Source organism: Microcaecilia unicolor, chromosome 3, assembly GCF_901765095.1.
Source record: "Microcaecilia unicolor chromosome 3, aMicUni1.1, whole genome shotgun sequence".
In the NCBI taxonomy this organism is placed as follows: Eukaryota; Metazoa; Chordata; class Amphibia; order Gymnophiona; family Siphonopidae; genus Microcaecilia; species Microcaecilia unicolor.
The window spans coordinates 140581851-140595682 of record NC_044033.1 but is presented as its reverse complement, the minus strand read 5'-3'; the positions used below and the strand labels follow the sequence as shown (position 1 = coordinate 140595682).

Sequence of the window (13832 nt, the reverse complement as noted above, 5' to 3'; positions counted from 1 at the left end):
TTCCTCAGGTACAAAATTAGATTGTGAGCCCTCCAGGGACAGAGAAAATATCCAGTGTACCTGAATGTAACTCACCTTGAGCTGCTACTGAAAAAGGTGTGAGCAAAATCCAAATAAATAAAGTAATAGCAAAAGTGGTTCATTCTGATCACAAATGGTTGAATATTGTCTACTATGTTTATCTTTGATTTGGTCAACTTAATAAAAATAAAAATCATCCACACAGATGCCCCAATCTACATGCTAAACCTCGTGGACTTGCCTCCCAGAAATGTCATAAGATCATCCCGCAAATCTCTCAATCTGCACTTCCCCAGCTGTAAAGGACTAAAATACAAGCTTGATACATGCCACCACCTTCTCTTACATGAGCACGCATTTGTGGAATGCATTACCTACAGCCCTGAAAGCTATTGACGAAATAACCAACTTCCGCAAAGCTTTGAAGACACATCTCTTCAACAAGGCCTACAAAGAGAACCCATAGCCTTACAAAATTACCTCACCAATCCACCCAGTTATTAAAGTCCACCTTCTATCCTGCCTAACACCTTCCTTCTTTCTTCCCTCACTTAATCTTTGTACATTACTAATTGTATCTGATATCATGGAATGATTATGTCATAACCAAACTCTGTAAGCCACATTAAGCCTGCAAATAGGTGGGAAAATGTGGGATACAAATGCAATAAATAAATAAAATAAATAAATTATTCAAATATAAAGAGCTAACTTACGGATTTGGATCTTGAGAGGGAGAGATTCTGTAATTTAACCAACCAGTCGAACAGAGTGGGCTGGCTGCCAATATACAGTGGAACAACTGGGCAGTGCAGTTGAATTTTGGCTTTGTACAAGCAGAGCCATGGCAAAGTCGAGACAGTTCCAGAAGGTATTAGTTCACTGGCAGTAATCGTTGCCAGAGCCTGCATAGCTAACTGGACAATTGGGAACTTTTAAATAGAAGCCCTAACTTTTTCCAGCTAGCTATTCAGGTATGTCACTGAAGAATACTGACTGTGTGTTCATAAGTTCCAGGTATCTCGGCTGACCCAAGTATTGAGTGCTGGTGCCTGGACATTGAATATCTGTGTCTAACTTAATTGGTAGTAGTATTTTAAAGCGCTCCACTCCACTGGCTGAATATTGACCTGTAAAAATTTTCAGGAGCAGTAACTTTAAACAGGTAAATATTAACGCACCAACACTCTTTTCTACTGTTATCCAACTGCAGTTTGTACAGACAGAGGGAAAAATTGTGCTGACTTTGCCATATAGTTTACTAGTTTAAAGTTTGTAATCTCAGGAATTCTATTGAATTTTACAGTTAGGAAAAGGCACAAAAGTACTGTTTGTAAATGGGAAAATTATACTTTCTTACTTTGCCTTTTTACAAATTTAAATTAAAAAAAAATCATTTTAGTCAACAGTTGTGATGGAAGATACTTTCACTGTGAGAGTAGCAGGGCAGAATTTCACCTATAACATTTTTTTCAAAAAACTATCAGAGCACATGGATTCATTATACCATGTTCTGTGCTTTATAATATTACTTTGGATCAATACAAGCTAAAGAGTGATTGACTACTTAACTTCCTCCATAAGTGTGATATTGATATCAACGTAGTCTACCATTAAGAGGAAATATTTTGTTAACCTATTAGGTTTCTTTGCATAAAATGGGATCCATACTAAAACAGCACATATTAGTGGTCAAATAGCCCATCTTTATAGTATCCCATGTTAATAAATACATCCCTGACCCCTTAAAAATAGTTTAAATGAAACAAAAAAAAAAAGAGTAGTAGAGGTATGGTATCATATAATTAATTTAACATCCAATAAATAATAGCTTAAGAATGTTTTGAATCATACCTTACTTAGACATTGCAATATTGCTTGAATACATGGAGGGGCATTTTCAATGTGGTGTCTAAATCTGATTTTGGACATTATAGGAAAAAACATCCTAAAATCCAGTAGCAACCATGACCATTTTCAAACCAGAAAACGTTTAACTTGTTGTTTCAAAAGTGGCCATTTGCTAGACGTTTTTGTGCTCAGGTCATCTATTTTTAGACCATTTATGAAAAAAAAAAAGTTCAAGGGAAAAATGTTCAAAATCAAGTCATTGGAATGTGTTGGGGCAGCATTTTTAGTACACTGGCCACACAGACATCCCAGCAGTGCAATAGGGCACCCTAGAGGGCTTCAGTAGACTTTCACATAAAAGGTCCCAGGTACACATCTCATCATTGTGAGATATGTACCTGGGATCTTATATGTATGAGCCTTTCAAAACCCACCAAAAACCTACTGTACACCTCAATAGCCGTTATGCCTACAGGTATCACATACATATATATATATATATATATATATATATATATATATATATATATAGGTACAGTAGGTTTTTGGTGAGTTTTGGAGGGCTCACACTTTCTTGGGCCTAGGTTCCCTTCTGTACAGTGCACTGCACCGACCACTAGGCTACTCCAAGAACTTGCTTGCTGCTCTTAATAGGATTGGCCATAACATCTGAAGCTGTCATAGAGCCTGGTATGTACAGTTTCTTTACACTTGTAAGAGAGTAGAAGAGACCAGTATAAATTGTATTAAAATGAACACACTTCTAAAAAATGCCAGCGGAACTATACATGCATTGACTAAATAGCAAACTTAAAGCTACAGAGTATGATCAATACTGGAGGAAAACCCTCAGAACCCCTCCTTCACCTTATTCATAGGTTCTTAGTAATAGGTTTCACGGAGTGATCACTGGCATAAAAAACCTCCACTTGAGATCATTAAAACTCTGTGCTGTGCCGCTGAAATATAACAGTGCAGTATAGCTGAGCGGACTTAGCAAATCTTGAAACAGCCAATGGGTGAAACTCTGGTCCTAGTTGATGGTGTAGTCTAGAGTCCAACACATTTGTTCGAAAGCTAAGTTTTTTTCTTGATATGTCAGATTTGTAAGTTTCACCAGTATTACAGCATAGCACAGAGTTTTAATGATCTAAAGTGGAGGTTTCTTGTGCTAGTGACACCCTGTGAAACCTATCACTAAAAACCTATGAATAAGGTGAATGAGGGTTCTGAGGCTTTTTCCTCCAATATTGATAATATTCTGTAGCTTTAAATTTGCTATTTAGTCAATGGATGTATGGTTCAGCTGGCATTTTTTAAAAGTGTTCATTTTAATAAGATATATACTGTTTTTCACATCTTTGGAGGGTGGGAGGGGGTCAGTGATCATTGGGAGAGTAAGGGGGTCATGCCTTAATCCCTCCAGTGGTCATTTGAGGACACCTTTTTGTGACTTAGTCATGATTGAAACAGGTCTAGTCTAAAACGTCTTTTAGCCTTGAACGTATTTGCTTTGTTCCATTGTGGCAGAAAAACGTCCTGGTTTTGGGAATGGCCAAACCCCACTCCAGCACGCCCCCTTATGATTTGCACACACTGCACAGAAAAACATCTCGAATCCGAGTTTTGAAAATCACCAAAAAATGTCCAAATACCACTTTATGCTGTTTTTGAGAAGTTTTTCTCTTTTGAAAATGAGCCCCTTGATACTTGTGGCATGTTCATCAATAGTTAAAAATATATATTAAAAAAAATATAAAACAACCAAAAAGAATCATCTGAGGTATGTTACAATGACCAAGTAAGCTATCCTTTGCTACGTGTTAACAATATGCTATAATTTAAACCTGTAGTCTGCAAAAGTATGTTTTAAAGTTTTGCTTATTAGTGTTACTGTATATGTTATGGAATAGTTCATCAAAAGGGTGCTATTCAGTTCTCACTTTTACAAGAAAAATTTACACAGAACAAGCATATGTGTACAAATGAAATTCTCTAAACAATTACTTTTCTTTATTTAGGGAAACAGTTTCTTTGACTAGTATAATTAATTTTGTGGAGTTTTCCCTATCTGGATGATTGGTTGGTTCAAGCGAAGCCTTTGTCAGAAGAGCATTTGGGTCACCACTCGAGTAGTGGAGTTTTTGGAGTCTCTGGGCTGAATGGTCAATCTGGCCAAGAGCAGTCTGCAGCCTTCACAGGCGATAGATTATCTAGGAGTTCAGTTCAACACTCGGTGGGACCAGATCTTCTGCCATTGGCTAGAGTGTGGATGTTACAAGGTCAGATTCAAGCTCTACTGAACTTACATAGAAATATTTTTTACTTCATATTTCCTTGTTTAGGTCCTTCTGTTGTTCGGTACCATCTACCTAAGATGCTGCTGTTATGGCGAAATGTGTTTCCACGTTCCTTAAAGGAGCTGGAAGCCGAGAAAGCAAGAGGAGATGCGTTCACTTGGCAAGTAACTCTGGAAGGTCGAGCAGGGGCTCTGTGTGGTAAGAATCTAAAACAAATTTATGCAAAAAGATGTTATCAATAGAGTGAGTTGAATATACTTTTTGACTTATGACCTAAATTAGATATTATCTCAGGTTTCATAATTATGTATGTTAGATGTATTTAACATTTATAGGTAAGTATACTTTTTAATATTTTAGTCAATTAGTATCTTATAGAATGATCTTTTAAACATCACCAACCTGCAGCTCAGCATCTGATAAAGGTTTTTGTTCCACAGTGGAGCTAGAGTCCTCTGTGGAACCTTCCAAGTTAAAGGCGATTACCTATTTCCTCTATCCTATTCTGGCTTACGAGAAAACCACTTCCCAGTGGTTTACCTACCTTAGTTGCCACCTGGGACGGAGCACTCCCATGCTCCAGGTGCCTCCCCATCCTCCTTCCTCCGAGCAACCAGTTGCGCAGAGCTGACAGCCACGCAACTACTCAGCGCACATCCTTGCTTCCTGTACCTGGGTCAGACCGCTCCCACTGCCCCACCCTTGGTATGCTAGAGCCACTTCCCCCTGTAGGTTATCAGTACTCAATAAGAACAAAAGAGCAAATAGAATCTTAACAAAAGTTTTTATTTGTGGAAGAGCAGCTTTGAAATTGGCTGTCCATTCTGATATTCCTTGATTATTTTGAAAATACTTTTTTTTATTATTTTGTCTTTATTGAGAATTTTAAATAATACAAAAGAATCACATAAGCAAATGTTCTTCTAAGAAATATATACACTATTAACAGATAATGAGGCTTATTTTCAAAGCACTTAGCCTCCCAAAGTTCCATAGAAACCTATGGAACTTAGCCTCCCAAAGTGCTTTGAAAATATGCCTCAATGTGTTCAAATAATGTCTACCCATAGCAATTTGAACCAGTAAATTTAACACCAATGGGCGCTAAGATATCATCAATCATTCACATTAATAAGAGTGCAATATGTTTGAAGCTTTCCCTTCCACTCCTCCCTTCAATCCCTCTGCCACCCACCCCCACTTGGCTTCTGGGTAAAGTCCTTTCACATGTTACCATCCATAGCAAGTATATCAACAAAAGAAGTCCCTCTGTTGCAAGTTCATTGGCAACCATTTGCTGCTGTATCTGTTCTGATAACCACGCAAGGAGGCTTTAATTTTTTCATAGAGTTGAATTTCCCTACAGATTACTTTCCATTTAGGGATTGAAGGACATCCAATGTCTTTCCAGGATCTAGCAATGGTCATCTTAGCCACTAAGAGCAAGGTGAACATTAAATCCACTATTCCCCCTGGGGGGTATCTCTATGGAACATAACCCAGTAAACACAATTCTGGGAAATCCCTCCAATTACAGAGTTTCCATTTCTGGATATAACTCCAAACTGAGTCCCAGAATTTGACACTTAATCATATTCCCATCAAGTATGTTGAAACAATCTGGGCAGCCCACAACTCCTCCAACATAATCCCTTGTCCCTGCTCTGAGTAGAAACTCGAACCTCCTTTTGAGGAGTTCAGTAAGACATAAGTACTAACATGTATTCCATCTGTCTGTAGGTAGTAACCGTGGAATAGTGGTGGGTATACCAATGTACTCTGTCCCAGAACTGACGGTCTATCAATGCAGGGAGCCAAGCCTCCCATGTAGTTTGGTAGTGCCCTTTATCCAGAAACTTTATATCATACAGGTCTTCATATAATCTAGTGAGCAACTTTTTACTTGTGGGAATCTTAAAGAGGGTTTTTTAAATCTGTGTGGCATTCTTGGGCAAATTGTTTTTCGCATCTGAAGATTGCAGGGTATCACGGATTTAAAATTATTGAAAAGGGGGGATTTTCATGGCAGTCAGTTCTTACATTTCTTGGTGTTAACGTTTCCTTTAAAGATTTCAAGTAGGGAGAGGAAAAAGGTAGATAGTCTCTTATTAAGCTACTCAGGTGAAAACTCCTCAGTGTGTTTTCTTAATTTCTTCCTATGTTCTGTGAAGTGGGCCTAAAAAGGAATGATCCACTTCATTCTTATCATTTCTATGCTCTGGTGCCCCTTCACTGTGGTAATCAAAAATAGAGTTGGAAGGTCAGGCTGCCTGTTTTATCTGAACCCAGTGTTTTTCCTTTAACCCATTTTGCATGATCTTTCATGGCTTTAAGTATGGCAGCTCAATAATAGTAAAAGGTTTATCCACAAAACATAATCTTTTCATTAAATTATACAAACATTATTGTAGGAATTGAGAAGATTGTTTTTTATATGGGGAAAAGAAAGACCTTAGCAGATTTGTCCATTAACAAAGGAACCCCTCTGATATACGGCCCACATCATAGGTCATAAAAGTCTCTATATAACTATATGCAAAGTCAGTGTTCACTTAAATTTCAAAAATGTAAAGTCAGTATTCACTTAAATTTTCAGAGTCATATAGTGCCACTTCATATGAATATATCCAAAAAAATGCCAAAATAGCACTTAATTTATAAACCAAGAATAACCCAGTTCCTCAGTTCTCCTGATGGCGTCTTTTGATGATTAGGATGAAATACCATCTTTCTCATAATTGCAAGATCTTGACAAGGGCCCCTGTTTCACAGATTCTGCCTCAGGGGAAATGCGCTCTCAAAAAACAAAGAAACAAAATCATACTTGATGTAAAAATATATTCAAAACAGTTGAGCAATGCAAAAACTCATAGGGTGCAACCCAAGCAGTTTCACTCCGCACTCTCTCTCAGTATGGTACCATGGCTCATAAATTGACATAAAGGTTCATGCAGCCAATCAAAACCTTCCTCCTCAAAAGCATGGATTAATGAGACAAAGCCAACATGAATTTAGTGAAGGAAAACCTTGCCTCACCAATCTACTACCTTTTGTTGAAGGGGTGAACAAACATGTGGATAAAGGTGAGCCGGTCGATATTGTGTATCTGGATTTTCAAAAAGCACTTCACAAAGTACCTCTTGAAAGACTCCAAAGAAAATTGAAAAGTCGTGGGATAGGAGGTAGTGTTCTATTGTGGATTAAAACCAGTTAAAAGATAAAAAAGAGAGAGTAGGGTTAAATAGTCAGTATTCTCATTGGAGAAGGATAGATAGCGGGGTTCCGCAGGGGTCTGTGCTGAACCTCTGCTTTTTAACATATCTCTCTATATAAAACGCACCTCCAACGTTCTATGAAGCCTCTTTTAGCCAGAAGTGAAGGGGGTGAGATCCCATTGTGTCTGCCCCGCCCACGCGTCAAACGTGATGACGTCGAGGGCGGAGCAATGACACTCAACCAATCGCTTCGCTCGGCAGCGAAGCGTCAGGGAAGGAGGCGGCGCTCTCGACGCCTAGCCTTCCCTTCGCTGTGTTCCGCCTTCTTCTGACGTCAAGGATGACGTCAAAAGAAGGCGGAACACAGCGAAGGGAAACCTAGACGTCGGGAGCGCCGCCTCCTTCCCTGACGCTTCGCTGCCGGAACCGCCACGGGGTAAATTTTAAAAGAATAAAAAAAATAAAAAAAACCCGATGCATGGATGCGAAGGGGGGGGGGCATGGATGCGAAGGGGGGGAGGAGAAGAGGGCGGGCCAGGCTGGGACATGGGAGAGAGAGGAGCATGGATGCGAGGGGGGGTCATGGAAGGGAGAGAGAGGACTTGCTGGAAAAGGATGAATGGAGGGGGCAGGGGACAGAGGAGCATGGATTGCAGGGCAGGCCTCAGGCAGAGAGGGGAATGCTGGATAGGGATGAATGGAGGGGGCAGGTGACAGAGTAACATGGATGGCCATGGATTGGGACGGCAGGGCTCAGGGAAAGGGGAATTGCTGGATACGGATGAATGGAGGGGACAGATGGCCATGGATGGATATGGATTGCAGGGCAGGCCTCAGGCACAGAGGGGAAATGCTGGAAAGGGATGAATGGAGGGGGCAGGGGACAGAGTAACATGGATGGCCATGGATTGGGAGGGCAGGGCTCAGGGAAAGGGGAATTGCTGGATAGGGATGAATGAAGGGGACAGATGCAGGACAGGCCTCGGGCAGAGAGGGGAAATGCTGGAAAGGGATGAATGGAGGGGGCAGGGGACAGAGGAGCATGGATTGCAGGGCAGGCCTCAGGCAGAGAGGGGAAATGCTGGATAGGGATGAATGGAGGGGGCAGGTGACAGAGTAACATGGATGGCAATGGATTGGGACGGCAGAGCTCAGGGAAAGGGGAATTGCTGGATAGGGATGAATGGAGGGGACAGATGGCCATGGATGGATATGGATTGCAGGGCAGGCCTCAGGCTAAGAGGGGAAATGCTGGAAAGGGATAAATGGAGGGGGCAGGGGACAGAGGAACATGGATGGCCACACACACACACTCTCTATCACACTGTGTCTCACATACACACTTGCACACACTCTCTCACAAACACACTCACACCCAGACTCACTCTCTCTCTCACACACTCACACTTTCACTCTGACTCTCAAACAGTCACTCTCACATACACTCTCCCAAACATACATACTCCGAGGAAAACCTTGCTAGCGCCCGTTTCATTTGTGTCAGAAACGGGCCTTTTTTACTAGTTTATAAATGATATAGAGATGAGAATATCTAGTGATGTAATTAAGTTTGTTGATGACACAAAGTTGTTAAATCGCAGGAGAATTTTGCAAGATGATCTTATGAGACTGGGAAACTGGGCATCCAAATGGCAGATGAACAAGTGGAAAGTGATGCATGTGGGAAAAAGAAACCTAAAGTACAGCTGCATGATGCAATGTTCCACAGGAAAAGGATTTAGGTGTCATTGTTAACATGTTAAAATCCTCAGTTCAGTGTGCAGCAGTGGCTAAGAAAGTTAATAGATGCGATACCCGTAAGCGAGCCTTCTCCGGAGTAGCCCCCACACTCTGGAATGCATTGCCTGAAAGGCTCCGCTTAACACAAGACTACCTCTACTTCAGGAAGCAGGTGAAAGCTTGGCTCTTCAACCAAGCCTTTAACGGAAGAAGCAACTAACTTGTTAGTCTCATTCACACATACAAGGATTGACTCGGGCTGCACATACTGCAGCAGGACATGTTTATCCACTCCTACCTTAGCTGAGATAATATTTAACCATCTCTCTGAACTCACGTGCAACTTTTCTTCAAATCAGTCACCTTACTTTCTAATTTTTCTTACTTTCTTACTCATCTATATGTTACAACTTTGCCTTACCCTTCACTACCAATTATAATGTTCTAGTACATATTGTGTTGTCATTTCAAGTAGTATACCATGCCATACTTTGTATTGTTGTTCGACTATTTTTACTGCTCTAATTGCCTCCTGCTCATGTTTGATCTATTCTTACTGTACACTGCCTTGAGTGAATTCCTTCAAAAACGCAGTAAATAAATCCTAATAATAAGGAAGAAATGGAAAATAAAAATGAGAATGTTATATTGCCTTTTTATCGCTCCATGGTGTGACCACACCTCGAATATTGTGTGCAATTCTGGTCACTGCATCTCAAAAAAGACATTTCAGAATTAGAAAAGGTACAGGGAAGGGCGATGAAAATAATAAAGGAGATGGGATGACTTCCCTTTGAGGGAAAGGCTAAAGTGGCTAGGGCTCTTCAACTTAGGGAAGACACGGCTGAAGGGGAGATATGATTGAATACTGAATGAAGTGGAACAGATGGATGTGAATTACTTATTTACTCTTTCCAAAAATACTAGCACTAGGGGTCACCCAATGATGGTACTAAATAATAAATTTAAAACAAACTGGAGAAAATATTTCTCCATCAACTTGTAATTAAACTCTGGAATTCGTTGCCGGAGATTGTGGTAGAAGCAGTTAGCAGGGTTTAAAAAAGGTTTGGATCATTTCCTAAAAGAAAAGTCCATAAGCCATTATTAAAGCGGTATTGGGAAAATCCACTGCTTATGTCTAGGATAAGCAGCATTAAAAAAAAAAAGGGTACCCTTCTAAATGCCTGTTAAGTACGTTCTCATGGTTCCTAGTAACCAAAATATGATTCAGTTTTTCTTATGTGTCCTTTATAACAAGCACCTAAAATTTAATGATATCTAAACTTTGCCATTTAATAATATGTATAGCTTATTTTCAGAATCTATTATTTTTATCATTTATTTCGTAGTCTTTAAAGATACATTTTGACTTCTATTTTTTTATTAGCAATGAGGAGCTTTGTTGCTCATTGTCCTGAGCTTCTGACTGAAGATGTAATTAGGAAATTGATGACGCCAATAGAATGTGCAATGACAATGATGTCACAGTAAGTATATCCTTTTTTATTTTATTTTATTTTATTTTTTTAGCTTGTCAGCTGCCTCCTACTCCTTGGAACTATTATCAGTTACTGCCACGTTTGATGGGGAGCTGATCCACAATGGCCTTTCATTCATGCCTCCCTTAGGATTTTAAGATAATGATGTCAACACATTGCATAGTTATGAACAACCTAAATGTCAAGTGTCATAACTGAGCAGGAACACTGTGAGGAACAGCAGGAAACCTGGATGTAGATTGTGCATCTTGACCTATAGTAGCCTCCTTTTCATTTAAGGTTTTAGCCCTCTTGTACTTGGAGGTTGCCAGGATTTAAAGCCCAAGATGTTCCTCACATGGATGCCAAATAGTAAAAAGAGGCTAGATGCTTAGTAGAGAACTGCTTCAGAATGTGGCTTGACTTACCAGGAAAGTAACAGATAGGAATGATACCAAATTGGCAGGCAGGAATGTGGTCAGAAAACAGGCACAGGTCAGGGCAGACAGAACAGTGTCAAAATTGAAAGGTAAGTAAAGATCAGGAACAGAAGAACAGCCAGGGAAGTAAGACACTCAGGAACTCGCATAAGAAACCCATCCCTGGGCAAGGTAGAGTAGCAGTTCCCAGTTTAAAATAGATTCAGGGGATCAGTCAGATAAGATGCGTTCTCACAGGACCATTTGAGGATTTCTTTGGATATAGTATTTTTATGTTTGTTCTTTGTGTGGCTGTGCAGTCAAAGTCAGAAGCAATTTTGGGTGGAGGTGGAGTCAGACTTGGTAAAAATGTACCGAATCTGACTCCAACTTAAAATAAAAAATTGTAAATTTATAATTTTATACCTTTGTTTTTTTTGGTTCGTTATTTGTTCATACTTCAAATAAATGTATTTTGTGGTCTATTAGTCCTAATTTTGTACATAAAGTGAAGAAATATCCTATGGTTTCTGTAATTAATAAAATTATTCTTAGTGCAAGTCAAAGTTGGGTACAGATAGTAGAAAAATGGAGTTGAAGGTTTGGTGTACTGATTCCACAGCCCTGATTTTAAGAATACAGTTATTCAAGATTCTGGTCAGAACCACAGTCTGCATCCAATCTTATTAATTTGATCCCCAGAGACATTCAGCGGTGCTCCCAATACGTCACGCTGAAGGGGTGGGCCAAAGGTGCCCACCCCGCCCCTTTGTATGCCCCTTCATATGGAACTTTGGAAGCAACTGAGGACTGAACACTATCAACTACTTCAAGCCCTTAGTAAGTTTTTATACCAAAAATGGGGAGAAATCTAGCTCTCAAAAAAGCCTGAGAGAGGGTTACAAAATCCCTATCCTCACCCATACAAGATGCAGTCTGAAGGCAGCTATCCCAAAAGTGAGAAGGATATTGATTCCTCATAACATCAACTCTCCTAAAATACAATTACCATGGGGTAGGTACTAAAAGAGTATTAAGGCACATAAAGCAAGCAAACACCACCTAACCAAGATTCACTGCAGGGACACACCAGATAATAATCTCCTGATCCCGATAGGTTATACAGACGTGCATTCGATGATAAATCAAAAAGGAATTAGAACAGAGAAGAATTTCCATTTACTATTTTATGTTACAATTGGGCAGCATCAAGCTGCACAGCAATAACGTAGAAAAAACATTCCAGCTTGAGTTCATTTTAAAGTTGCACGAAATTATCTATCTAAAAGTAGGTAATACTGAGCTTGACATGGTATTAATTGCACTATTGTAAAGGAGTAGATACCTGCAAGTAACTTGGGGTCCTTTTACTAAGATGCACTAACAGATTTATCATGTAGTAAATGATAAGACGCCCATAGGAATATAATGGACGTCTTATCATTTATTTATTTATTTATTTATTTGTGTGTTTGTTAGGATTTATTTACCGCCTTTTTGAAAAAATTTACTCAAATTGGTGTACAGTAAGAATAAATCAAACATGAGCAATAGGCAACTACAGCAGTAAAAATATTCAAATAACAATAAAAATATGCATAGCATACTACTTACAATGTAAATACAATACGTAATAGAACATTTTAATTGACAGTGAAGGGTATAAGCAAAGATGGAACATATAGATAGGTAAGAAGTAATGTAACTAATTTAAAGAAAGTTGCACATGAGGTCAGAGAGATGGCTAAATATTATATCAGCTAGGGTAGGAGTGGATAAACAGTGTGCGTAAATCCATTTGCACACCTTAATAAATGGACTCCATTCTGTGCTAAGCAAAATTATGTATCATCAACTGCATATACATAAACATAATATTTCTAATTTTATTTTTTCACACTTTAGCATTCCATCTGTGACAAAAGCCCATGGAGCTCATTTGAAAGCTAGTGCAGCAATGGTTCGCCTCAGGCTGTATGATATTCTCGCACTGTTACCTCCAAAAACCTATGAAGGTGAGCATGAATAAACACTTGTGGTGACTGATATCTCACTAAAGAAATAAAATGGGTTGGATTCCTACTGAAAGGTTTCTTTTTTAGGCATAGACATTTTCATTAAGCTTTTCTAAAATACAAAGCATATTAACTATTACGTAACCACAGCTAATCAAGATACCCCACCCCACGGTTTCTCTTTTTTTTTTTTTTTTTAAATCTATTTATTGTCATAACATTAGACATACAAAGGTACCAAAACCACGAAAACTTATTACAGAGCTTGAACAGCCACATTTCTGTTATGGAGGAAATGCCAAACTTACATGTTTTAGTTTTAACTCCCCCCCCCCCCCCCCTATCCAATCCCTCCCCCCCTCAACAATTCAATATTCAACTTTTTGCAATAGGAGTGAGTGTATCCCAGAACGGTGACCAGATTTTACAAAACTGGTCTCCCCTGCTGGAAGCCAAATCACTGATCCCCCGCTGTTTTTTCTTGTTCCTCTATTCCTTAGCAAACCCTGTTGGGGAAACTAAGATGGGCTTATTTGATTTGACTTTGGGGGAGAAGGGACATGGGACTTGATATACCGCCTTTCTGTGGTTTTTGCAACTGCATTCAAAGCGGTTTACATAGTATATGCAGGTTATTTATTTGTACCTGGGGCAATGGAGGATGAAGTTACTTGCCCAGAGTCACAAGGAGCTGCAGTGGGAATTGAACTCAGTTCCCCAGGATCAAAGTGTGCTGCTCTAACCACTAGGCTACTCCGCCGCTCCTCCACATAGAGAGGCGTAACCAGCA

At 39.5% G+C, this 13832-nt stretch overlaps 1 protein-coding gene across 1 annotated transcript in view; it reads left to right on the top strand.

The window, feature by feature from the left end:
• HEATR5B (HEAT repeat containing 5B) overlaps window positions 1-13832 on the top strand; it is a 226389-nt gene that overhangs the window by 84152 nt on the left and 128405 nt on the right. Inside the window, exons 12-14 of the mRNA XM_030196394.1 lie at window positions 4218-4370; window positions 10518-10617; window positions 12933-13042. Coding sequence (XP_030052254.1) covers window positions 4218-4370; window positions 10518-10617; window positions 12933-13042 — 363 coding nt within the window. The remainder of the gene's footprint in view (window positions 1-4217; window positions 4371-10517; window positions 10618-12932; window positions 13043-13832) is intronic.